General features: G+C 41.0%; 1 protein-coding gene across 2 annotated transcripts in view; it reads left to right on the top strand.

The window, feature by feature from the left end:
- Window positions 1–27,805, top strand: part of thada (THADA armadillo repeat containing) — a 125,333-nt gene that overhangs the window by 44,696 nt on the left and 52,832 nt on the right. For both annotated transcript variants that reach the window (XM_055170930.2, XM_055170929.2), the window contains exons 24-28: window positions 161–283; window positions 377–499; window positions 5,464–5,555; window positions 14,226–14,315; window positions 18,626–18,757. In XM_055170930.2, coding sequence (XP_055026905.2) covers window positions 161–283; window positions 377–499; window positions 5,464–5,555; window positions 14,226–14,315; window positions 18,626–18,757 — 560 coding nt within the window. The remainder of the gene's footprint in view (window positions 1–160; window positions 284–376; window positions 500–5,463; window positions 5,556–14,225; window positions 14,316–18,625; window positions 18,758–27,805) is intronic.

Genomic DNA, 27,805 nt, shown 5'->3' with positions numbered 1-27,805 from the left:
ATGTCAAACAGACGCTTTCATAGCTGTTAAGGGTTGGCACAACATTCAAAGTGTCTGATATCACCATGCACCACGTATCCAACTCTGGATAGTTGATATTTCTGCTTTTCATCTATGCAAACACATTTGTATTGTAATTGCATCCTAATCTTGTATTAAGGCCCTGCTGTCCTCTGAGCCGAAATCTTCAAGCTGTAGTCTTTTGAAGTTGACCATGAGATCTCTCACAGCACTGGCCATGCTCTCATGTGATGGATCCACAGAAAGCAGCACTGTGCCGCAGGTAAAAACACATACACACGCATGGAGGAAATTACATGAAGTAATTCTACTATTATACCTAATGTGTTTGTTCACTGCGTTTCTGCAATGACAGGTCCATGCTCTGAACATCCTGAGGTCTCTGTTTCGAGATACCCGTCTGGGAGAAAACATTGTGCCATTCGTGGCAGAGGGCATGCAGGCTGCTATTCTGGGCTTTACTTCTCCTGTGTGGGCAGTGAGTTTCTTATTGGTCACATATTGGTCATGTCAACTATAACACAGAGCTTACGTTACTGTGTAAAATCTGTATCACAGTTTTGACCTGAGGCAGGGGGTATACATATACTATATATATATATATACAGTGAGGAAAATAAGTATTTGAACACCCTGCTATTTTGCATGTTCTCCCACTTAGAAATCATGGAGGGGTCTGAAATTGACATTGTAGGTGCATGTCCACTGTGACAGACATAATAAAATAAAAAATCCAGAAATCACAATATATAATTTTTAACTATTTATTTGTATCACACGGCTGCAAATAAGTATTTGAACACCTGCCTATCAGCTAGAATTCTGACCTTCAAAGACCTGATAGTCGGCCTTTAAAATGTCCACCTCCACTCCATTTATTATCCTAAATTAGATGGACCTGTTTGAGGTTGTTAGCTGCATAAAGACACCTGTTCACCCCATAAAATCAGTAAGAATCCAACTACTAACATGGCAAAGACCAAAGAGCTGTCCAGAGACGGTAGAGACAAAATTGTACACCTCCACAAGGCTGGAAAGGGCTACGGGGAAATTGCCAAGCAGCTTGGTGAAAAAAGGTCATGACACTGTTCGAGCAATCATTAGAAAATGGAAGAAGCTAAACATGACTGTCAATCTCCCTCGAACTGGGACTCCATGCACAATCTCATCTCGGGGGGTCTCAATGATCCTAAGAAAGGTGAGAAATCAGCCCAGAACTGCACGGGAGGAGCTGGTCAATGACCTGAAAATAGCTGGGACCACTTTTTTAAGGTTACTGTTGGTAATACACCAAGACGTCATGGTTTGAAATCATGCATGGCACGGAAGGTTCCCCTGCTTAAACCAGCACATGTCCAGGCCCATCTTAAGTTTGCCAATGACCATTTGGATGATCCAGAGGAGTCATGGGAGAAAGTCATGTGGTCAGATGAGCAAACTGCTTTTGAAATGCAAACAAAGGCTACTGAACCAAATATTAACATTGATTTTCTCAAGTGTTCAAATAGTTATTTGCAGCTGTGTCATACAAATAAATAGTTAAAAAATCATACATTGTGATTTCTGGATTTTTTTTAGATTATGTATCTCACAGTGGACATGCACCTACGATGACAATTTCAGACCCCTCCATGATTTCTAAGTGGGAGAACTTGCAAAATAGCAGGGTGTTAAAATACTTATTTTCCTTACTGTATATTAATATACATTAAAAAGTCCTTAAAAGTTAATTAAACCTTTGTTTTTACATTTACATTCATGCATTTGGCAGATGCTTTTATCCAAAGCAACAAGTGCAACTAAAAAATTTACTTTTATAATGGCTCAGAAAAGTAAAGCTAGTTCTGGGAACAGGTCTGGCAAAATTTGTTTGCAGACGACATTTAGTTTGATCATTTATTACTGAATACAAATATGAAGTGACATAAGTGTTTAAACACATTTGGGGGTCCCTGTATGTACGCACGTATTGCACGTTACATTAAGTAACATTAGTGCTTTTATAGATCTTTATAGAGGCCTAATAAACACAATTCTCACATCACTCGTCTCTCCTCTCGTTCTCACACTCATTTGTTCACTGTTTGGCACGTAACTGCTGCGTGGCCCTGACAGGTTAATAATTAAAGTGAAAAAGAGCACAGTGGTTCAGAAGCCGTACGTGCGGGGACTCACATGCACGCAGCTGTACGGTGGTCCTGGCCTGTTGCCCTTGATCACCCGCTTTGATCACGTTCTCATGGGCGACAAACGGCACCCACAGGTCACCACAGCAGCATGTCCAGGTCACATTCCTGCGCGCTCCCCCTCGTACCTGTCCATCTTTCCTTATTTATCTCTCCTCACCTCATTTTCTTATCAGTTCATTCCTTTCCAGTCATTTTTCCTCTAGACTCTCTGCTACTGTTCCCAGCCAGATCTTTACTCGTACTTTATTACAGAGCTCAGGCCAGACAACAGTAAGACTAATCCTTCCCAGGATGCAACAGTCAGTCATAAAGAATCGACTGTTCATAGGTATAAAATGGTTATAAAAGTTTTATTTGTGCAGCATTAGACGTAAGACGAGGCCTTCTGAAGGTTTTTTACTGTTCTTGGAAATCTGAATGTCGTCAGATCAGTGAGTCTGGCTTCTTGTGTTAAGTTGCTCTCATGACCGCATGATGTTGGATTTGTGACTAAGCCTTTGTAAACCGTTGAGCTGCAAGACCGGTTTTTGCTTTGTAATATGTCTCAAGCTCTATCATCATGTGTTCTGACTCACTGCTGTCAGAATATACCAGGCTGTATAGCATGGTACAAAAGCTGTCTTTGGGATGGTACCCTTTAAAAAAGTATTAATAGGTACCATTTAGGTACAGAGGTGTATTCATTTGATGTATATATGCATTAATTCATAATTTTTACATGTATTGTGGCCATTTCAGTCCAGTGCAAACCTTAAGAGTTACATACAGTAAAGTCACCCAACATCATCAGACCTGCCAACATGTACGCATTTTGGATAGTAGCAGGTACACTTTTTAACTCTAAAGTATGCTGTTACGATTTTTCACTGTAAACTACACAAAAACCTGGTGAGGCCTCTGCCGTGCACAGTATTCAAAACAAACTACAGAAAAAGACGAATATGTCCTATCATAGCACTGGGTTCATCCACCAAATAGAAAGCGGGGGGATTGATTCGTTGTATGGCCTATCAAATATCAACACATTGCAAATTGACGAAACCTATAAAATCCCGCGTGATCCACTTCCACACGCCATTTTTTATTTTAGATGTAAAATAAATCTTTGGTGTAGATGTGAAGTTTTAGCTCAAAATACCCCACAGATCATTTATTATAACATATCAAAAAAAATTTGTTGTTTTTGGGTGTGTCCTTTACCATGCAAATGAGTTGATGAAATGCAAATACTGATCACCATAATAATGGTTTGTTAATATTGAAACTTTGCTGTCAATTATTTTCTCTCTCTCTCTATCGATCTCTTTCACTCTCTCTTTCTCTCTGCACTAAATGGCAGTGTTGTGGTTGGACAGTGCAGATCAAGGGGCGGTATTATTATAATAAGATCCACTTTTGACATCACAAGGGGAGCAAAATTTCAATTACCTATTTTTTTACATGCTTGCAGAAAATGGTTTACCAAAACTAAGTTACTGGGTTGATCTTTTTCACATATTCTAGGTTGATAGAAGCACTGAGGACCCAATTATAGCACTTAAACATGGAAAAATTCAGATTTTTATGATATGTCACTCCCAAAAGTGCTATTACGCCTTAATATATAGTTCCTCTTTTAAATCCGCTTAGAAAAGCGCTACGTTTTATTTTGTACCACCAAACTTGCTCGTATAACTACTCGTTTTAAATAGGAAAAACGTTGATGTGTTTGGTCACTTCTAACTTTATCTCTGATTGGTACCATTGAATGAATGGGGCTAAGCTAAATGCTATCGAAGCATCGCAGCGCGCTCCAGCACTTACGTGCACGCACACAGATGATAGAGGGATGTATCAACAATTCTTAGTTAAGGTAATAACATATTTTAATATTGAAAATGAGTAGACTATTCCTTTAAAGATGTGATGAAATTGTAAAAAAAAAAGTATATATATTGTTTTGTTGTTGAAAAATGAATATTGTGTTCTTTGCAGTATTCATTTTATTTTTGTTAGTTTGTCCGGTTTTTCTACAGGGTGCCGACATGTAGCAAAGATGTGCTTTCGGCGTCCTGAGTTCAAAACCTGTCTCTGCGTTCTTTGCCGGTCCCATCTCCATTCTCACTATGTACTTTCCAAAAAATATTTAACACATTATTTAATTAATTAATCTAATTAATGCTTTAAAGGAGACATATCATGAAAATCTTACCTTTTCCATGTTTAAGTGCTATAATTGGGTCTCCAGTGCTTCTATCAACTTAGAAATGTGAAAAAGATCAACCCAGTTACTTTGTTTGGGTAAGCCATTTTCTGCAAACATGTGAAAACTTAGGTCGTTCAGATTTCGCCTGTTTTGTGAGATAGGTAGCAAAGCGAATTAAAATAATACCGCCCCCTTAATCTGCACTATCCAACCACAGCACTGCCATTTAGTGCATAGAGAAAGAGGGAGAAAAGGACTTGACAGCACAATTGAGTATCATTCAACAAACTACCATCATTGTGATCAGTGTTTGAATTTCATCTACTCATTTGCATTTTAAAGGACACACCCAAACCGCACACTGTTGCTCAGGCCTACAAAGTGTCAATTTTAATATGCTATAATAAATTATTTGTGGGGTATTTTGAGCTAAAACTTCACATACGCAATCTGGGGACACCAAGATTTATTTTACATCTTAAAAAATCTCATAATATGACCCCTTTAAATGAATAGCCCTAATGGTTATGTTTGTATTTTTTGTAGGGAAATAAAAATAATTATTGAAGCGGCAGTTCACCCAAAAATAAAAATACCATCAGCATTTATTCACACTCTTGTTGTTCAAAACCTGTATAGGATTCTTTTTGAGGAACACAAAAGAAGATATTTAGAGAAATGTCTCAGTGGTCTCATCTATACAATGGTTACCAAGGTTCTTTAAAATAATATTTTAGGTTCTTAAGGTTGGTGTGTAGATAAAAACGTCTTATTCTAAGGTAATAAAAACAATACAGTTCATTATGTACGGTCTTTATACACCACTAATAATATAGTAATGTATATTATATTGCATTTCTGTCAAGAGATCCTTCTAAAAGTCCCACATTGCACCTTTAAGTCAGAAAAGCAGATACATAAATATGGAGATATTTGTAAAACGGCTGCAAACTATCAATTTTTTTAGCTATATTTCCTCTCTATCTCTCTCTAATGATACATGAAGGAATGTTTGCACTGACTTCAGTTGATCAGTCTTTGTTTATCTTCATCTCATCCCGTCTTCAGGTGAGAAACTCATCGACTCTTCTCTTCAGCACTCTCATCACTCGGATATTCGGGGTGAAAAAAGGAAAGGATGAGCATTCCAAAAAGAACAGGTGTGGACTTTCGTTATCTCATGACTCTCATACATACACTTTTAATCAACATGAAAACCAATTTGCAGTTTACTTCTGTAATCTGGTGTGCATTATTACAGTAAAACAAGATGTTCACATTCACAACATATGCGCAACAATGCCACCATAATGCCTTGATGTGGTCAATTTAAGGTCATGTTGACACAATGGCTTGTTAAGCCAAAGAGTTTCACAGAGAGAAATACAAGTGCCGTTTTATTAGCAGCGAGAAACATAATAAGATTAACCAGAAAATTATTATAAACAAGCATACTGAATTGTCTGTGGAGATATCAGCAGACTTCTCTATGTAGGGAACCTGTGTTGGCTAACACATTACCCAAAACTAGTTGTGTATGTTTTTCCCCTTAACATTTTAAAAGTTAATTAATTCTAAGCCTCACTTTTATCTCAACCAGCCACTGATCTAATATGTAGTCCTGCTCTGTCAGGTGTTGTTCGCTAGGGGGCACTGTAGCTCTATTCATTTCTCTTCCATTCCAGTAATTAATCTCTATCTTATGCTTGCCTACAGCGCATGGATGTCTTCCAGCCACTTAAATGTTTTAGCTGTTTCGTCCAACTGCCTGTTTGTCTGTGTTGTGCCTCTCTCCTCATCCCACAGTTATCCTCCCTAGCCTTAGTGAGTTGAGCTCACGAACGAGGGTCAAATCGTTTATCTTTTATCATGCATACTTATCTTTTTCGTAACAGAGGGAATGCTAACATCTTTACTAATGTTGACACACTCGTCCACACTCACTAGCTGTTGTCAAGCACTGTTCCACCGATTAGGCCGTGACCCCCGACCCCTCTGGCCACCCCGGGACGGTCGTGTGGGCCGCAACGAGACCTCCTGCTGCGGTGACCGCTCTCCGTCAGCTCCCTAATCTCATCCAAACCAATGGAGCGCAAGCTGTTGCAAGAATGTCCAGATGCATTGTGGGATTGAAAGGTTATGGATAAAGTGAGGAATGACAAAACAGGAGTGGCACTGACCTCGATGAGGACCAATAATGGCTCACTTATGAGATCATGGTGTGTGGTTTGATTAATCGCCGTGCTGATTAAACTTTATTACAAAGTCGAGCTGGCTATAATGACACAATACCTCACACTTCAAAGAGCCCATGTGGTCCTGGGTCAGCTGACCGCTGCATTTCACTTTAAGATTACCTTAAACACTTCATTGAAAATCAACAGGGCTTTGTCGTGGTCACGTTGAAGTAATCCTGACTCGCTGAATCCCACCAGTCAGAATAGTTTACTTTCAGGGTAACTCAGCCATCAGCTTGTCCAACATTTCAATGTGTTTGTCTTTAGTTTTATGTTATGACTGATCAAGTCTTTTTCTTAACGTTTTGTTTAATTGCTGTTTGCGTGTGCGAGTGTTCTTTTTAATGTTTGTGTTGTACGCTGATATGTACTTGCAACACATTTTGACAGGCTGCCTTGTATTTCTTCCCGTCTTTTTTCCATTTTGTCATAGGCTGCGTTCCATACTGCAATATTACTATGATAATTCTGCAGTGTTAAGTAGGGATGCTCCGATCAGGATTTTTGCAGCCAGTACCGATTACCGATTTGTTGGCTTCGTGGTCAGCCGATGCCTATATCGATTCTTCAAGCTGATATGCAAGCTCTTTGATGACTGTACATTTTTTCTAGATAAAGTAATACCACAGATGTTGCCTTTGTTATATTACTTGCAGTAATTAGATATATTATTGTTTTAATCGAGAATCAAATACATAAGCACAGCAAATATTTCTTCTGTAAAGAGAAATTTAATATGCATTTAAAAAGACGTATGTCTGTTAAAAGTAATGAAAACAAAACATTTCACAGTCTTTACTGTATGAATTAAATATACACGCATTCGTATAAAGTAACAGTTCTTCAGTGAAGAGCAGAGAATGATTTTATTGAGAGATGAATTAGGTTACTGTCGCTTTAAGAAGTGAGAGAGATCACTCTGTTCACGTGCACTGATGACAGGCTGCTGTGTGCACGCACGTCGGGTACACGGACAAGAGCAGCTGCGAGTAAAATGAAAGTTTAAATGGTCAAAACATTAAAACGCATGCAAATAATAAACTTTTGGAATGAGGATGCAATTGTCTGCGATAGATTTGTGTTGTATACGCTGTTTGATGGGGATGTAAAGATGCGTCACCCTGTTATGCTACGTTTACACCAACCGCGTTTCAGGCGTCAAAATCGCGTCTACTGCACCTAGTTTGCCGCTTGAACAGTTTGAATGCATTCGCGTCTATTAAGCGAAGTAGACGCGTGGAAAAAGTAAGCATTTGACGCACGTCAGAGGCAAAATCCGCTTCTTGTGGGAGGGGCAAGTGCTATGCGGTTGTCTGTTTGCAAGATGACTGATGTTGATTGTGCATTTATCAAGAGAGTTACCAGTTTGTATTTGGTAACCGTACTATAGGGGGAAAATAAAGGCACGGGTCGATAAACATCACGTGACTCAAAAGTGAAATGTGTATTACAACTTACCAGGTTGCCCAATGTCCTCACTGACACTCTTCCAAGCGAGGTCCTTTTTATTCCTGTCTCTATAGAAATAAAAACTTGTGTCATAGCTCCGGGTGACTGCTCACGGACAATATCAAGCGTTCCTTCAGATTGAATGAGTGACTCCGGGCGGGGCTGCCGCCACAGCAGCAAGCAGGCTCCTGATTGGTTAACACGGCACAAAATTCCGCCAAAGTTAAAATTTTCAGCCGCAAATTCACGTCAAACGCAAAATGCACAAAAAATATAATTTGTGCGTACCGTACATGACGCGCGCCAACATGTGTTCACATTGACTTAACATTGAAATCACTCACGCTTCACGCCTCTACCGTGGCTGGTGTAAACGCAGCATTACTGTGGGTTCACAACAGACGCGAGTTCAACGTTTTGTGTGAGTAGATTACATACAAAGTCAATGCAAAGACGCGAAAACACGCACTATTTGCCTCAAACATGTCTTTGCCCTAGTTGAAAATATTCAACTGTAGCGAAATATTTGCATGACACAAAGTTAAATCCTGCGTAATCTAGAGCAAGTAACGCGCTGCCCAGCGTTTGGTGTGTATGAAGCATTAGGACGGAGCGCGTCCTCATAGAAAATACACGTATCTCTGTAAAGGCAAAGAGAGAAATCCAAATCTGCACGTCGCACATGAGCAACGGTTGTAAAAATCCTCGCACTGTGTAAAAATGGTCTCTAACTGCAGCCACATTCAGGAGCCCTATGATGACGAAAGTAAACAGAAAGAACGGTTCATGGGATTGGCAGATTTAGCGAGTACTGATCGAGTTTTTTAATGTCGTTATTGGCCGATACCGATCTGCGGCCAATCGATCTTAGCATCCATAGTGTTTAACGTCCGTGTAAGACGAGGTGTTATACCAGGTGGAAACGGCAATATATTAATAGTTCATAAAAAATCCATGTCTGGTTATCTCGGATTGTGTTATGGAGATAAAAATAAGATCTGGTATTTTTGGTAGTTTTTCATTATGATACGAGAGTATATTTGTAAATTTTTTTTAGTTGTTTACCTATGAGGTTTGATATCGGTTGGACCTGGAAGCGGTACATGACGTCAGACTTAACAAGCGGATACTGTGCACAGTATGCAAATATTCTATGTGCATGGCATGGCAAGAAGGCAGATTACACTTTTTCTAAAATGTGCAGTATTGTGGTAAGGTACATTTCCTGTAGTACCTTGTCCCACAATGTGATGCACTTTACATTGACATTATATTTTTCAGTGCAGCAAGTAAGTAATGTAATTGGAAATAATACCATGCTGTGATTTTTAACATCCTCTTCTTTACTCCGTACAGGAGTTTTGCACAGAATGGTGTTAAAAGGCAAAATATCTGCTTTTATTTCAGAGTTAATTCTGCTTTCTGAATTAGACATGCAATATTTTTTTAAATACTGCTTTAATATGTTTTTTGAAATTGTGCATTGTGGAAACAAACAAGTGACGTCATTACTTAAAACTTTGCTTCCTGGACAAGTGCGCACCTGACTCCAAGCTGCTTTGACATTCAAGCAAACCACACCACAGTTCCATTGCAACCGAGCTCGGACCACCTCCCTCAGGTAGTCCCAGGTTCCTTACCCCTGTGCGTTTTCGACTTCGCATGACATTACAAGTTTTTCATGCGAGCCATGCCCGGTATCGCGCTTAAATTGCCAGTGTGAAAACAGCCTTAAATGCAATGTACTAGGTAGTAAACTAGTATTTCAAAAACAGCCAGAGAGAAGTAAACAAAAGTATTTGTATGATTATGGCCATTAAGACACACACATATGCTACATGATAACACGGTCTCAGATAGCAGAGGCAAATAATAAAGCTCAATACGTTTTATTGCATTGCTTTGTTAAATCTGATTTATTAGAAGTTGTGCTCTGTGTGCGTAAATTTAAGTGGTTTGTTTGTGTGTTTGATGAGCATTTTGTGCTGTTCAAACATGTGTTCATCATTAGCTTTTATGTTTTCCATAACTATAAAACAGTCAATGGCAACACAGATATCCAATGCAAAAAGTTTGCATCACATTATGACGATCACGGCAGACAAAACAAACTGCTTTTCATCGCTCCTTGATAAAAACGGTTTGAATAATGTGAATAACATCCATCTCAATTTAACGTGTTTAGTCATTTAAAATAAAACAAATGTTTTATGGAAACATAGTGAATACTATTATGATTTCAGTAGCATGTGAATATTTACAACAAATAACTAAATAAAAGTAAATGCACAATTGCTTGTCAATGACAATGGTTGTGTTTGCTCATCAGAAAACGTTTGGACCAAAAGTTAATTTGTTTACTAGACCTTCACGTGCTGACCTAGATCAGCTAGCACACAATACAAGAAAAACAGTTTGTTTCCTTTTTTTCCTGATGTTTTGTATGTACTTAACATTAGATTAACAAATTAGTTACAGAAATACTGTTGTCCAGTGGGTGGGTGGTTTTTGTGGTAAAGCCTAACGCAACTTTATCTTGTAAACAAACACACACAAGCTTAAGTATAACACCTTTACCTTATATTAGTTTATATACTGTACATTTGTTAATGTAATGACAAGCAAATGAATGAATGTTTAACAATAGTTAAACTCTTCAAGCTGTGCTTATGGACACATTGCACGTGTTGAGTCAGTCCAACACTAATCCATACTGAAATAAAGCCGGGTTTTGTCAAGCTTAACTGTAACCACATTTGCCCACGTCAGAGCTCATTTGTGTATGTGTGTGTTTTTAGTATGCAGTATTCGGCACGGGTGACAGCCGTCGATGACCTGCCTCGTTGCCATGACAGCGCCCTGGCCTAAGTTCAGACCAGACTGTGCCCATTAGTGGTTGAAACAGGATGTGGTGTATGTGTGTGTATTTTACATAGCAGAAGTTACAACGCGTGTGTTTGAAATATTGGCCGTTTCAGTCAGACATAAAGAAAAAAAACTTGTATTGGAACGTCTATCTTAAACATAGAGGCTGGGTTAAATATAGCATGTTTATGCGCTTTTCACCGTCTGACTTTCCATCTCTTAACACACACACACACACGGTTGTCTTCGAGCAAGATTCCCATGGTTTATTTCAGCCACGGCGCTTTCTAAGGAATAAACAAACACGGACCCCGAGCCGCGTATACCCGCTGAGCCTCGGCTAATGAGAGCTTTATAGAGCTGTAAAGAGCTGAGGCTTTAGGAAGTGGTTTACAAACCAGACCTTTAAAGCTTGCAGTGTTTGTAACCCCTCCTTCGATCTCTCTGTCTCGGTATCTGGTAAGGTCTGTCCTTGCGTCACCTGAACTCTATTGCCAAACCTAAAGAGCTACCTATGTAGGTACCATTTTAAAGCATGCCATACTTGTTATGCTTTTGCCTAAATTCTAATGGTGCATTCCTACCAGACTTGAATGTAATGTTAAGCGCGAGTGACTTACATGTTAAGTCAATGCCAAGGTGTGATAGACATCCTGCGGCACGATTAACTTGGTGCGAATTAAGTGTTTCGTACGAATTATGCACATTTACGCATGTTGAAAAATCTGACCAATGACAAATAACAATGACAAATTACAAATAACAAAATTATTGTCGCTGTGTGTGGACACACAGAGATGTACAGCACAGGAATAAAAAGGATCTTGCTTTGAAGAACGTAAGTAGGTTGGACAATCTTGTTGTTATCAAGTTGTAAAAAAAGTCAGTAAAATTGTTGCATGGTAGCTTTAGCTAACTTGTAGTCCTACAAGTTGTAGGACTACAAGTCAGCTAAAGCCGGCAAATTGAAATGTTCAAGCGTCCAACTACGCACGAATGTCGCGAGTTAACTCAAAATGTTCAAGCGTCCAACTATGCCCAATGGCGCAAGTTAACTCGAAATATTCAAGCATCAACTATGCGCAAATGGCACGAGTTAACTCAAAATATTCAAGCATCAACTACGCGCAAATGGCACGAGTTAGCTCGAAATGTTCAAGCATCCAACTAGCCGCAAATGGCACAAATTAACTCGAAATGTTCAAGCGTTAACTACGTGCAAATGACGCAAGTTAACTCGAAATGTTTAAGCATCCAACTATGCGCAAATGGCGCGAGTTAAATCTAAATGTTCAAGCATCCAACTACGTGCAGATGCCGCGAGTTCAGTCGAAATGTTCAAACGTCAACAATGCTCGAATGACGCGAGTTAAATCGAAATGTTCAAGCATCCAACTACGTGCAGATGCCGTGAGTTAAGTCAAAATGTTACAGCATCAAAAATGCGCGAATGACGCGAGTTAAATCGAAATGTTCAAGCATCCAACTACGTGCAAATGGCGCGAGTTAACTCGAAATGTTCAAGCGTCAACAATGCGCAAATGACGCAAATAAAATCAAAATGTTCAAGCATCCAACTACGCACAAATGGCGCAAGTAAACTCGAAATGTTCAAGCGTCCAACTACGCGCAAATGGCACGAGTTAGCTCGAAATGTTCAAGCATCCAACTACGCGCAAATGACGCAAGTTAACTTGAAATATTCAAGCATCCAACTATGCGCAAATGGTGCAAGTTAAATCGAAATGTTGAAGCATCCAACTACGTGCAAATGGCGTGAGTTAACTCGAAATGTTCAAGCATCCAACTATGCGCGAATGGCGCAAGTTAAAGGCGCTCTAAGCGAATTGACGCGTTTTAGACCATAAAACATTTGTTACATACAGCAAACATCTCCTCACTATCTGCTTGCTGCCTGTCCGCTGATCAAACTGTAAAAAAACGTGATCTCTGTAGACAGCTCAGGCTCGACAAACTGCAATATCAACATAGTGGCCAAACCTAGCACAACAAAACATAACAAAGTGTTCCAGCCAATAAACGATTTGGGGGTGGGGGTTGGGCGCGTTCATGAAAGCACGGACGGGAGAGGAAGGGGGAGGCGTTAGCTACACTCCGTTTGTTTGAAAACAGTTCAAACATCAACAGGAAATGACGTTGCACATTATTCGCTTAGAGAGCCTTTAACTCGAAATAGCGCGAGTTAACTCGAAATGTTCAAGCATCCAACTATGTGGGAATAGCGTGATTTTATTAGCATCATTCTTGTAACTATTAAATGCCCGAAACGCTCAAGTCGTGCAGCGTCATTCGCACCACAGGATGTCTATCGCATCTTTGCATTGACTTAACATGTATATTGCAGTGAAATCCCATAATGCCTTGCAAAGTGTATTAATGTAGTTTTTTATTTATTCAGTACTAATAAGTGTTAGTAAAAGTCAAAGTTTCACCATGTTTGTGAAAACCAGACTAAAGTCTCTTATGAGATCAGGAGTATCAAAGTTTGATTTTAATCATTGATTTTGTATTGATTTGAATCTATGATTCAATGTTACATATATCAAGGTTATATTTGCACAGAATGTTTTTTTATATTATGTAGGATGATTTTGTGTAGAAAACAGTCGATCACAAAAACATGATTTTCACACACTGGGTCACGTTTATCAGGCTTTGTAAGCATTTATATACTTTAAAATCAAAATTGCATAAAGCATTGTGACTTGTTTTCGGTAAATGTGTCTTATGTCAGTTTTTAAGGGCATTTTGTCCTTTTCCATTTCCACATGGGACACATTATCACTTGTTTACTCACTTAAAGCAACGGTTCGCCCAGAAGTAAAACTGCTTTCTTCATTTACTCGCCCTCAAATTGTTTCAACCCTCCGTGACTTTTTTCTCTATGGAGCAAAAGTAATTTTGCAGAAGGTTCTTTTTCAACACAAAAAATTATGCAATTCCAATATTTCTGAAGTCATACAATAACTTTGCGTGAGAAACAAACCTTGCTTTCTCCCATAGCTCTCCAATCTCATTCACCACCTTTCAATTAACAACGTTCAGTTTCTCAATGCGTGCTGTTGTATCCGTAAGATGTCAATTTCTGCACAACATCTGCTTTTGTATTTGATGTAAATGAATCATGCTGGTTTGAGTTTTGTGTAATTGATCTATTTTTTTGCAGTGTATCAACTGTTTGGACAGACTGAACTGATTGGGTAATCTTTTATATACCATTACCGTAATCTCTCTCTCCCTCTCTCTCTTTCTCGACAGAATGACAGGCCGAGAGTTTTTCACTCGTTTCCCTGCACTTTATCCCTTCCTCCTCAGTCAACTACAGGAAGCCGCAGCATCAGTAAACAGGTGAGGAGGACCAAAGACTGTAAAAAATATGGACGTAGTGTCCGTGACATCACCCATAGGTTTGTGAAGAGCTTTTTTTAAAGATCCTTCTGTCGCCATCTTGGCAGCACATTACCATGCATCTCTTGCGGACAACCGAAAGTGGGCAAAAAGGTGGGATGTCATTCAAGTGGCCACGCCCTTAATTATGCAGAAATGTAAGGCTTAATATAATAGAGTGCCGCAGGGATGATGTATTTTTGTAGGCTAACCTGGAAGTAAGTGAGACACTGGTTCTCTTATCACAAAAATATGTTAAAACAAAGTTTATGACACTTTTATCCAGCAAGTTAATCTTCAACGATGAACAAAATTTTATGCATTTTGAAAAAAAAATTCTAGTAAATGCATTTACACTGAAGATGATCTTGATGCCAGTCGATGAATTGCAGTTTAAGTCTCTTCTGTGTTGGCTTCACGATAGATACTGGAATGTTGCCCCTTGGTAAGGACACACAACACAACAATGCACTCAGGTGTCTCTGCAATTTGTATTGGATGTTATTAAACAGTTTAAGTATCCAAGCGTTCGCTAAATGTCTCCGCGGGCCAAAATTCAAGCTCTTTAAGCATCTAATCGGGCCTCTTTAGACCTATTAAGCACTGACCACACCGATGCACAGATTCCTAGCTGAGATGTGTTGGATAAGAAAAGCACTTGTTGGATACAAACCGAGCTCTTTAGCGATTGTGAGAACATGTTGCTCTCTTATCTCCCTCATTTAATTTCTCCACAGACCGATGCGCCACTCGTCCAAATAGCGCTCGAGTTGCGAAATCGGCCCTCGGGCCAATATTATCTTAATATGTATCAAATTATTTTAATGCGTTTTCAGTCTGGCGTTCTCTGTTTTTCAGCAGAGGGGTCTGACTGTTTCCCACGGCCCGGTCTTGGTGTCACGCTTGCCAAGCCAGACTTCGCAATGCTCATATATTACATCGCTGATAAATCATTTCGCACATAAATAAGGGTGAGCGAGAACGAGGAAGTTTAAAGAAAAAACAACGTCCGCGCACCACCCACCGTTATTTAATATGAAAAGAGCATCATGGGATGTCTGGAGGGGATTGGATACATTTTTTTTCTGTTAAAAAGTTCAATCCAAATTTTTTTTTTATTTCTGGAAAGCAGGTTGCGAAATGAATGAGGTATTTATGTGCAGCAAACCAGCTCTTGATATGAAGATTTCACGAGCACCGTGTAAGCGAACTAAATCCTGATGAATGATTGGCCCCAGGTCGAGCGATTGCGTAGCGGTTTTATAACAATTTGAAACATTTTACATGGGAAATGAATGCTGTGAAGGTTCGCTGGATACACACCAAAGAGTAAATGAGATGAAAAGACTTGAGAGCAAGTGGGGCCAAAACCGAGTTCTCCCACTTTCTTCCAGGATTACGGTTTCATCCCTTCGTTGCATTTTTCATATGCCTTTTCCATTCATCTGACTTGCTGTATTTCATTCTCATCTGCACTCCCTCTTGATGCTTTTTCATGAATGTGCACGAGGTTCGACTCCCTAGTCTCCGTGTGGTTGCTGATGATCTCAGGGTCTTGGCTGTCCAGTACTGTGCCTGACTGAAATCAGACTCTAAACGCATTACCCGGGCCCTGATTAGCAAGATAGCATTTCCTGCGCTCTGGCCCGGGGTCTGCCGGCTCCAGGGACTCTTTGGAGAGGAGAACGGCCATGTTTGATGCAATAATGACAAGCATATCCACAGCTGGCAGCTGTGCCGTGGAAACCTCACGGCCTATAGAGAACCGAACAGATTTTGGCCCTTTCGGAGTAATAGAAAGATATGAGTAATTTACATTTGTGTGTGTTTTTTATTTGCTCTGGCATAAGTCTTTTTACTGTAAGCTCTGGGTGAAAGACGAGGCCTGTGCGGATATTTAATGAAGTAAAGGGCCGATGGGTTTCTAATGGTGACCATATGTACATATGCATGGCCTACGTTGATGGATACGCTCATCTTGTTATTGTGTTTATTTGCTCTTATGTGTGTGGCATGGCTAAATTTAAATTTGTTTTCCTAAACAATCTCGCAGAGTATTAAAATCTTCATGTCTGAAAATCAAGAAAAGTTTGTGTTAGTTAAGAAAGCAATTAAAATTGGATAAAGCTAAGTTATGCCATTTATTTTAATGTTGTGTCGTTGTGTTAGGTTAAAGTACAGAGCTCCTAAGGGGACATGGAGAAAAAATTAAATAAAGTTTAGTCTCGCGTGCGCATGTGAAACTATCGCGAAACTATCGTGAAAATATGCTTCCGCGAAACAACTTTAAAAAAAATTCTCCACATGAAGGTTTCGCGTGAGCACATGTCACAATGTCACCTTAGGGGGTCGGTATTAAAGGGTCGGTGAATTTGTCGATTTTATTGTTTTATACTGTTGTCTGATGTAAACTTATGATGTTCACGTGGTTTTTACATTCAAAAACATCAAAAGCAATAAGTAATAGGCTGTTTTGTAACATGGATTAGTGGTTCTCTGGAGAAAAGCTTCGTTTGAAGGGGCGAGCCGTACTGAAGACCTGGACGTAAACGCCCACTGCTATGATTGGACAGCTTCATTCCCCGTCATTACATGTGGGCAAATGTTTTAAAAACATTAATGTGTAAAAATAGCAGCCGAACACAAATATGTTTGACCCACAAAAGATTCTGGGTGAAAGATGATACAAATAAATGACAATACGTATAGTAAAGTAGAAACAAAACTTTAAACTCGACGTGACTAAAGTACAGTAAACAACACAGTAAGCGCGCATCAGATTATAAACTGCGGCTGATAAATCCTTATCAATAACTTTGTATATTTCTATTGGGCTTGTGAGGTTGCTCTTAGATACACGTAACGTTACATATCACAGTTATAAAAAAGCTTTGTTGAGTGTTTGACCTTTCAAACGCAACTTGCCTAAATTACCGTATACAACACAGTAAGCTGGCATCAGAATCTAAATTGCGGCTGACAAGTCCTTCCTTATCACTAACTTTGCATATTTCTACCGTTAAATTGCAATCGTATTGTTAAGTGTTGTACCTTTATTAATCGTTTAATGTTTTTAGTAAATTAAAACAGTCAAACATACATGTTAAGACACGGATGTTACTACAGACATATCAAGCGATCTCTTCTAACAAGGCAATAGTGAAATGCAGTAACTTAAAAGTAAAGTAAAATGTCTTACTTGCTGTGTCATTTTGTTCAGATCCAATATTAGTGGTGCTTTTAATCACAGTCTCTCTGCAAATCCAGCAACAACCAACAATCACGCGGTTCTTCCACAACCTAAGACTCCGTTTCCATGGTTACTCTATCATAACAGATCACCGCGTCTCTCAGAAAAAATTTATTTAAAAGTCATTTTGGTTACATTTGGCAATCTTTAAAGACATGTTTACTGATTGTTGAGACACACGTGTGTCACATGAAGCTGTGGGCGGGGCTACAAAAGTGGTCGCTGTATTTGTATTCGGGAAGGTGCTTCAATTCTACTTTGTCATATTTCTCTGAATTCCACACTCGGTTGTAATGCTGGCTTGGGGCCAAAAACTGTTATATTTCAGTAGCAGTGACGTTTTCAGTTCTGAAACTTGCAGGATGTTCATTTAACTATGATGACCTCTTATATAACAAATTATCAAGTTAAAATTGAGTATTTAATTCACCGCTGCTTTAAAGGGATAGTTCTCCGAAAAATCTTTTACTTGCCCAAAAGTTGTTTCAAACCATTATACATTTCTGTGTTCTGCTAAACACAATTGTAGATATTTAAAAAAATGTTTGTAACCAAACAGATCTTGGGCACCATTCACTTAGTAGAAACTAAATAATATTATGGAAGTGAATGGTGCCCCAGATCTGCTTGGCTACAAACATTTTTCAGATTACCTTCTTTAATGTTCAGTGAAACAAAGAAATGTATACAGGTTGAGGGCGAGTAAATGATTTTTTGGAAGTATTGTGATAAATGATGAAGAAAATATTTTGATAAATGATGGTAATCACACAGTTGACAGTACTCATTAAATTCCATCATATTTTTTTTATTTCTACTATGAAAGTCTATGGTCACTATCACTATCATTTCTCAAAATATCTTCTTTTGTGTTCATCAGAAAAAAGAAATTCATACAGGTTTAAAACAACATGAGGATGAGTAAATTATGACAGAATTTTCATTTTAAAGTGAACTATCCCTTTAAGTAATTTTTAGCTCTTGTAACTTTATTCTTCAATTATTTCTGTCTCTCTTACAGTGATTCAGGGCAGGTGAAACTGCACCCCAGTCTGTTCCTGTTGTTATTGGTTTTGGGTCGTCTCTACCCATCTCCTATGGACGGCTCATTCTCTCCTCTCGGTCTAGCTCCCTTCATGCCCTTAATTATGAGGTAAGAATGCTTTAACTTATTTCAGTCGCATTTAAACACCGTTAAGGACAATATTAAAAGTCAGTCAAATAAAATTAATATCTTACAAACATTTTAATATCCTATATCCTCATCCTTCAGATCAGAGAATCCATTCCTGAACTAAATGTGTTACTCCATCTCCATGTTTTTCCCTATTTTTAAAAAGGCTCTAGACACACAAATCCAAGAAAAGCTATCGTTGCTGCTCCATTCGCACATTTTTTTCATTGCTCTGGCAGATAAAGTGAAAATATTATTGGAACACGTTCTACAAGCACCTGTAGTGGCATCCAAACATAGATGTGGCCTTATGTGCATACTCACACATGTTGGGGATAGGCCTCAGATTTGAATTGTGTATCACAGAACACTGTGTTCCTCCAGCTAGGGAGAAATCGATCTATTCAGATGACAGAAACAATAACAGGATGGTGTTTGTGTTGGCCCTGAGTAAGGGTGGAGAAATCTTGCTTCCATTGCTGCTCTTGATAGCACGGCTCCTGGCTCTGTCTCCGTGTGGATGCTGGCTTCATGCGTAACTGCACAATCTGAAATCTATTCACAATTTAGAGACACGTTTGTTGATGACATTGCACAATTTCGGCACAGTGTTGCGTTTGCATTTTGGCATTTGACAGATGCTTTTATTCAAAGCATCTAACAGTGCATTGAGGCTATACATTTTATCACTTACATTTGAAGAGCTCAGATGCAAAACCTTCTTAGTGCATCCCACATGTTTTCTTGTAAATGAGCGTTTTTATCAGGCTCTTATGTTTAGGTTCAATAAATTCACTTTAAATGGGACATTTGTCAAGACTTTTTTGAGATGTCAAATAAATCTTGTGTCCCCAGAGTATGTATGTGAAGTTTTAGCTCAAAACACCATATAGATAATTTATTATAGCATGGTAAAATTGCCACTTTGTTGGTGTGAGCAAAAATGTGCTGTTTTTGGGTGTCTTCTTTTAAAAGGGCAATGTGTAGTTTCTTAAGTATTTTATTAGTCAAAATCAATGTATTCATTCATAAATATGTCCTAATTGGTGTCAAATGACCTCTGTCGATGATCTGACTTTTCTATGTAAGCTTAGAATTTCTTCTCTTTGTTCACATTGAACAGGTAAGTCCTAGAAGCCATCCATGTCATTTCGCCATATTGAAAAACGCTTAGGTTACTCACGTAACCCCGGTTCCCTGAAATAACGGGAACGAAGCATTGCGTCAGTTAGCTGACGCTATGGGGGAAACTCCTGTTTACTCCGTGACTGAAGCCTATTGGTTAACGTCTGTACAAAGTACAGACCAATGACGTTTGAACCCGCGCGCGGGAAGTACACGTCCTTATATAAGCGCGGTTCAAGCGTCAGGAGCTCATTATTATTCGACTGAAGCGCGCAGCCGAATACACTCGCTGCGTAGACGTTTGTAGCACGGCAAGTGACGCAATGCTTCGTTCCCGTTATTTCAGGGAACCGGGGTTACGTGAGTAACCTAAGCGTTCCCTTTCAATACGGTTCACTTCGCATTGCGTCAGTTAGCTGACGCTATGGGGGAACGTAATCCCATCACGCCGTGCATACACAACGTACAGAAGTGCCTTACCGGAGAGACACTGCGTGTGGCCCTATACCCGGCATATTCACAGCTTTAAGCAATGTGTAAGCACCATATAAAATGTTGACGCGCACACGGTGGGGTTTTAAACGCACCGGGGGCACATAACATAGCACAAGACGGCGAGATACCGAGCGCGCCGCGGGTGTGCGAGATAAGTAAATTCAGAGTCACGTTGGTGAGCTCGCTGAGCGCACCGTGGTGTACACATAAAACGCATGAACGTGCATGATTGAGCCGAGAGAACCTGCGCTCGTAGGGCAGGGACGTCTAAGCTGTACAATCTGACAACGCAGACGGCGAAGACCAGCCGGCCGTGTAGCAGATATCAAATATAGATACCCCTGTAGACCAAGTCCATGAAAAAGCCAAACTCTCACAGAGTGGGCTCTATATAGGACATAGCTCATAGAGGGGCGTGAGCCAGTGCGATGGTTTCAACGATCCATCTAAATAACCACTGTAAGCAACAGACATACATAGTGAGTGATCTGCGAGGCTCACGAACGGCTGATCTGACTATAATATGTGGCAGAACGGTTCGTAGCGTGGGATTATACAGATACCACAATATTGTGAACCCAGGTGCGCCCTCGAGCGCATCGGGATGCATATAGGTAGTATTATAGTGCACAGATCGGTGAGCTGTCCAAGCGCGCCGTAAATGTGTATTGACTATAAATTGCACGGGCACAGGTGAACACTTGAATACATCGTGAATGCATATAGATGAATCAGAGTGTTATAATGCACAGGCCGGCAAGATTCTCAAGCGCGCCGTCATGTGTTCTGATAATAAGTTGTGCGCACACGGGTGAACCCTTCAGTGCACCGTGAATGCGTATAGATAAATCAATGCACAGAACGCGCCGTGAATGTGTACAGATATGATTGATGAACGTACGGTGGGCACTCAACGCACCGTGAACGTACACAGATGAACAACAATGTATTTATGTGTCACAGCCGTGTATACAGATGAGCTTTTCCGAGCGCATCTTTAGTGTATACCGGAATGTTATAGCGTGCATATGTGAGCTTCTCTAAGCGCACGGTGGACGCATATAATTAAAACCCATATCGTGCATACAGGTGAGCTTACGCGGCGCACCTTTAATGCAACAAACCTCAGTAGTGCGCGAAGCAGGGATGTCGAAGCTGTAAACTGACAACGTGGACGGTGGGGACCAGCCGGCCATGTCACAAATGTCAAATGAGAAACTTCTAAGACCATGCCCGAGGATCTAATCCATACATGGAGTAGACTTAATTGTCACGGGAGGTGATAACGTCAACGATCCATAAATAACCTGTATTGACAGTAGTGAGTGATCTGTGACGCAGATGAACAGCTGATCGTCTGATGTACGTCAGACGTAACTGTCATACAGGACCTTGGACAGTTCCAGAGCGCTGCGCCTCGGGCACCGTCCGCATCTGAGAAATGACAGACTTATGAATAAAGTGGATGGTCGGTCATAAAAGCGTGGTTCGCTGTTATCACCGCCACATATATATATACGCAGGGGGAGAAAGCCGCCGTGCACGAGCCTCTGTAGTGAGGAGAAAGCTGTTCCACCTACAATTCGCGGGGGGAAGACTCTCGCTGTCACTAGACAGAATAGATCAGACTTGCATAAGGACGCCTCGCGAAAGGGGTCCTAGCAGTTCGTGTCAACGTGTTATAAGGCACGTAATGTAGGTCGTGTCCCACGGGTGCAATCTCTGCACGCCCATCGTAACGGGTTAATATGTCTGCATCTTGGTAGTTAAGCACGAGATGCGTATCACTCTGATTGAACATAGCTTATTAAGCGATGCAATGAGTTTATAAAGGAGATGACTCGCCAGCTTGTACAGGGGGCGAGATCTCAGTCTGGTTCGGTAAATAATGAAACCACCGTAGTTTGCCCGACCGCATTATCACAATAACATGGTCGAGAGTGCTGCAGTGCTAAAATCATCCCCTTAATGGACCGTATTTACAGTACAAGGTGATTGATATGAGACAAACGGGCGTTCCACGCGCCGAAGGCTGATTGCCGTCGTAAAGCGTGTTCAACCCACAGCAGATGCTGGCGATCTCGTAATGGTAGCACTTCATGCAGCTGTGTGTAACTTAAGCATGAGCTTCCCTGCCGTCAGCTCGGGGCGGGACTTTTGCTTAGTCAAACTGAAGTGGACTTATGAACAGAATGCCACGATATTCAGTTTTCTGAGGCTCGTTAGAGGGGTACGTGAGCCCGTCTTAAACGAGATGCCGCGCGTCTGTCTGTGCACGCGCTTTGAGTTTTGAAACTTATTGTGGCGGGTAGCAAGCTCACTTCAGGTTGATATTACCCTTAATATCTCCGAGTATTGGAGCAGAGCGGAGGTGTGAGCGTCTTCGGATCCGCTGATATAAATCAGCTGTATGGCCGAAAAACGTCATAAACCGCTTGGCTGTAAGCCTTTGAGTAGCCGTCCGGAGAGGGCGCGATTCAAATGCTTGGAGCCATGGAGAGGTCTGAGGCTGCGTCTCTCTAGGAAGAGAGAATGACAGCCGTAAGACCGTGCTCGTTTGCGCCGTCAGCATCGTAGCGGAGAAACTGAGGTGGGCTGCGAGCGAATTTGGCAGAAAAGTGTTAGAGACACCGTACAGCCGTGGGGTGTCAATACACAGTATATGGCCAAACCGGTTTTTTTTTTTTTTTTTTTTTTTTTTTTTTTTTTGGCAAGCGTCGATAGAATTATGGACAGCGGGCCGTGTGTGCGTATTACTGATTGCTTGTCAGTAAAGCGAGAAAGTGTTTAGAGACACCGTACAACCGTGGGGTGTCAATACACAGTATAGTAAGCACGGAAATTACTCTTTTTAGAGGAATTCAATACCGTTCGCCACTATAGTGAGGTCGCATAACCAACAGTATTACTCAGTATGTTTTGGATAAACAGCACACAGAAAACATTTCAGGGCAGTCCAGCCGAGGCGCGATCACCCCTCTTCAGACAGTTCTATGTCGACGCAGCTGTGCTGCGAAGACCAGAGCTCGGCCGTTCAGCTGCACGAGCCTCAGTAGTGACGGTGACCCGAACGGCTCACGGAGCAGAGCAGTATGTCTAGGTGGTTTAATGTCAGACTGAACCCATCGCAGAGAGGAAGTCTGCCGTGAGGCCCGCTGTTTTGCCGTTTATTAAAAAGGGCAGAAAAACCCGGTATATAAGAATGTACCAATATTCAGCGCACTGATATAGGACGGGACTGAATAATGTTTAATGTCAGACTGAACCCATCGCAGAGAGGAAGTCTGCCGTGAGGCCCGCGGTTTTGCCGTTTATTAAAAAGGGCAGAAAAACCGGGTATATAAGAATGTACCAATATTCAGCGCACTGATATAGGACGGGACTGAATAAAGGGAGGTATTCGGGCCTCAGTATGTTAAACAAATTCGTTCTGCCTCTGATTCCGTCTAAACCAGAGAGAAATGACCGGGCAGACTAGTAGTGAGCTTTCCGAAGTGAGATAGACTCAGGCCGGTTAAGCTCTATAATAAGTGTTTTAGCGCTCAGATAGAGGCGTGTCCGCCTTATCGAGCAGACGAATGAGATCGCGCCGCTCCAGGGGGGAGGGGCATGAAGCTCTGTATAGACGACTAGTGAGCCGGTTAGCTCTTATAATGAGTGTTCTTGATGCTCCAATAGCGGCGAATCCGCCCTATCGAGCAGACGAATGAGATCGCGCCGCTCCAGGAGGGGAGGGGCATGAAGCTCTGTAATCGTTGAACACTAGACAGCTGCATTTAGAGGCAGCGAGCCGTAACAGACTGCGTGCTAACTACGCCGTTAAGAGATCTCACCACTGCGGGGAAAGGAGCGAGAGACTCCGCGAGCGTGGAGCACGAGTGGCTGTGCTATGACAGGAAACAGGGGCAGATCCGCCCGTGTTTGCTTGTCGTATGCATCTTTCTAGTTTTACGGTTCCCCCGCTTGTTCATCTCAACAAGAGAGGAACGGCAGAGGGGAGCAGCAACACAGACAGAACAGCCATGCGTCATATAAACGGTATCACCCGATGCACTCGGGGGATTCATATGTGTCAGAGATTTCGCCACTGAATGTGAGAGGAGCGAAGGGACTCTGTAAGCATGAACGGTTGCGATGTGACAGAACACAGGGGGGGTTAGTCCGTGTGTGCAGGTCTATGCATCCATCTAGTCTCATGGCTCGCCGTGTGTTCATCCCGGGGAGAGAGGAACAGCAGGGGGAGCACGAAACATGGATAAGACAACCGAAGCATATAAGCGCGGTCCCGGCGTGGGAGGTGCCAGACCGGTGACGCGCTCGGGGAAATTCATAGCAGGGAGGCTCACTCAAGCCGCTGTGCTGGACGCTATTACAACAGCGCCTGCTCTTTTAGCTTACAGCTTTATATTAAAAATATTGATCTTACCGGGCGGCCGCAGGGGAGACCTCGTCAGGCATGTGTCCGCTGCACAGGGCTCGTACCACGGCAAGCGAAGGCTATCTTCGGTTCTCGGCCGGAAAGCGGCAGGGGAAGACGCTAGACCTGGATTCTGCTGTCTTCGGTTCTCAGCCGGAAAGGGCAGGGAAGACGCTAGGCCTGGACTCCGCTGCAGGGCTTTTGTCGACGGCGAGGTAAGGCTTCTTGTTCTTCGGAGCAGCGAGAGGTTCGCGCTGAAGGAGAAATTAATGAGCTCCTGACGCTTGAACCGCGCTTATATAAGGACGTGTACTTCCCGCGCGCGGGTTCAAACGTCATTGGTCTGTACTTTGTACAGACGTTAACCAATAGGCTTCAGTCACGGAGTAAACAGGAGTTTCCCCCATAGCGTCAGCTAACTGACGCAATGCGAAGTGAACCGTATTGAAAGGGAACTATATTCGCAGAGAGGGACAATAAAGCACTAGCCTACCGCAACGTATTTTCGCTCAGAACACGTAAACCATCTGAAACTAATAAGGAGATCAGTGATTACATAATGGATACCGTAGTTGCAACACGCATTTGGAAAAGTGTGGCGCTAGAGAGCACTATTCGTTTGAATGCAAAATACAATTTCACTACTAGATGGGGGTAAATCCTACTTATTGTTCCTTTAAATGTTACTGGGTTGATCTTTTTCACATTGTCTAGGTTGATAGAAGCACTGGGGACCCAATTATAGCACTTAACCCTCTGGGGTCCGACCATTTTGGGACACTGTCAGAGGTTCTGACATGCTCTTACATTTGGTCTTTTTTCAGTTGCTTTAAAGCATAATAATGGCAAGTGTCTCATACCACTGTGTTTAGCACAAACTGAGCTAAAATATTATATGAGCTACATGTATGTACATGTTTGTATTTTTCAGAGAAAAAGGTTTATGCGTGGTTTTTAAAAAAGCAAAAATTTTAAGTCACTGATATAAGTTCACAAAACCCATACTAAACATGTTTTAACAAGACTTTCCTAAACAGAATCTAGTAGCCTAGAGTTTTTTCTTTAAAATGATGTGAAAATCATCCTGCCTACTTATTCACATAAAACAAGGTATTGATTTAGAAATTGTAAGACACTTTTTGTTTAGAGTGGCCGTATGCGAGAAGGATTGATTGACAGCTAGCAAACAAAGGCTCGCATAATGAGCTGCATAATAAAGCAGGAGGGAACTACAGTAAAGAATGTGAGGACAAATGTACACGTTTGTTTGAGGTTTATTAAGTTAACAATATAATCAAAATAGAAATGAAGGTCAGTAGGACATTTTCAGTTTATTTGGAAACGAACCCTATTAAAAACCTTAACTTGTATAAGAAACTGATAAACAACAGAGCTGTAAACTTCATGTGGCTCATGTTACCATATAACTTTATGTCCAAAGAGTGTGAATATGTTTTTCCACTTCATAGTTTTGTACTGATGAGAGGGATGCAGTGCCCGGTTGCATGAAACTCCTTAAGTGAGGGTTTCCCTGAGGGAGAAAAAATCCCTGAGGTAAGGGATTTATTTAAGAGCGTTGCAACAAAGGTCTTAACTGTCACCCTTACCTAAGTGTTTATACTAAGTACTTTACAGTAGTCTCTGCCAAAACACGGCAGCGGAGACGCGGTTGCTATGGTTACAAAATCTCACAGCGGTAACAAATCAACGCACGCAGCTCGACAGACGGCGGATTTGTGTACAATGAAACATCGCAAATAACAGACTGTAAAGTGCCGCATGTATAAAACCTCAAAGTAATTCAAACTGGAAACACTTTAGATTGACGGACGATCAAACCGCTATTCTCCTAATAAATACGCATCACTTTTCTCTAGGGATTATTTCGATCGTTAGAAATGCGCGTTGGACTTCATTTTCTTAAATAACCATAAAATCAGCCATCGCGTGTGACGTTAAGGGACCTGTTATAGTCCCTTAAGTTTTTAAGGGAAAATTGGACTTAAGGACTTTGTTGCAACGCATAGCAGAACTTAAGGTAATCATTTAGCATTTAAGGGTAAATACTTATTGACAGCCTTAAGGTTCACTTAAGGGTTTTTCTTGCAACCCATTTTTTATTAAGGGCACCCTTAACCTTATATTTAAGGGATTTCTTAGCTTAAGGACTTTCATGCAACCGGGCACTCTAAGAGAGTTATAAACAGCTGTTAGCATAAGTTGTCCACAGAAATACCCTTACATACATAACTGATGGGTAAATGATAGCACTACATTCAGATAAACTATCATAAACTAAATTAGTATCTCAGATAAACATCTGCAATAATTAGTTATATAAAAAGCTGTTTTCAGATGACTGTTTTCAGATGCCCATCCCTTTATCGTCTAGCTTCTGTTTTAAACGCGTTTCTGTAAGCGAGTATGAACTTTAAAAACACATCGCAAATGGATGTGCGCGAGCTCGCGTCTCCGTGTAAACAACGCGGAGCTCATAATAAACGGTGTTGCGTGTAAAGCGCAATGTATGTAATTACCTTGCATGTAAACAATATGGAATCATTTTACAGCAAATCCCCCAGTGCAGCATTTACTCAAAGTTGCCATGACAGATACGAAAGTGAATAACTGTGTCTTAACACTGTACAACATGTAACATATATCCGCCATTATGGGAGGTCACGCGTACTCGTTTGTAAATAAGCATGTAAACATGGAATCATATTACAGCACACACTTAAAAGATACAGCAGTTCAGGCTTACTGAAAGTTTCCATGAAGGATATAAGTGAATAACTGTGTTTAACACTGTTACAGCATGAAACGGTGAAATCCGCCATTACGTGAGATCGCGTCCGTTTGTAAACAACGAAAGTTTTTCAATCCGAAGCGTGTAGTCTGCTAAGGTTGCTTAACGTTACTGTATGTAGGCTGAACTGCACAAGCCATGAGCATATTAAGTTACATGATAGCAAATATAAATGGTATAA

Source organism: Misgurnus anguillicaudatus, chromosome 11 (genome assembly GCF_027580225.2).
Source record: "Misgurnus anguillicaudatus chromosome 11, ASM2758022v2, whole genome shotgun sequence".
Taxonomy (NCBI): domain Eukaryota; kingdom Metazoa; phylum Chordata; class Actinopteri; order Cypriniformes; family Cobitidae; genus Misgurnus; species Misgurnus anguillicaudatus.
Note: the sequence above shows the minus strand (reverse complement) of the source record. Positions and strands in the feature narration are given on the sequence as shown.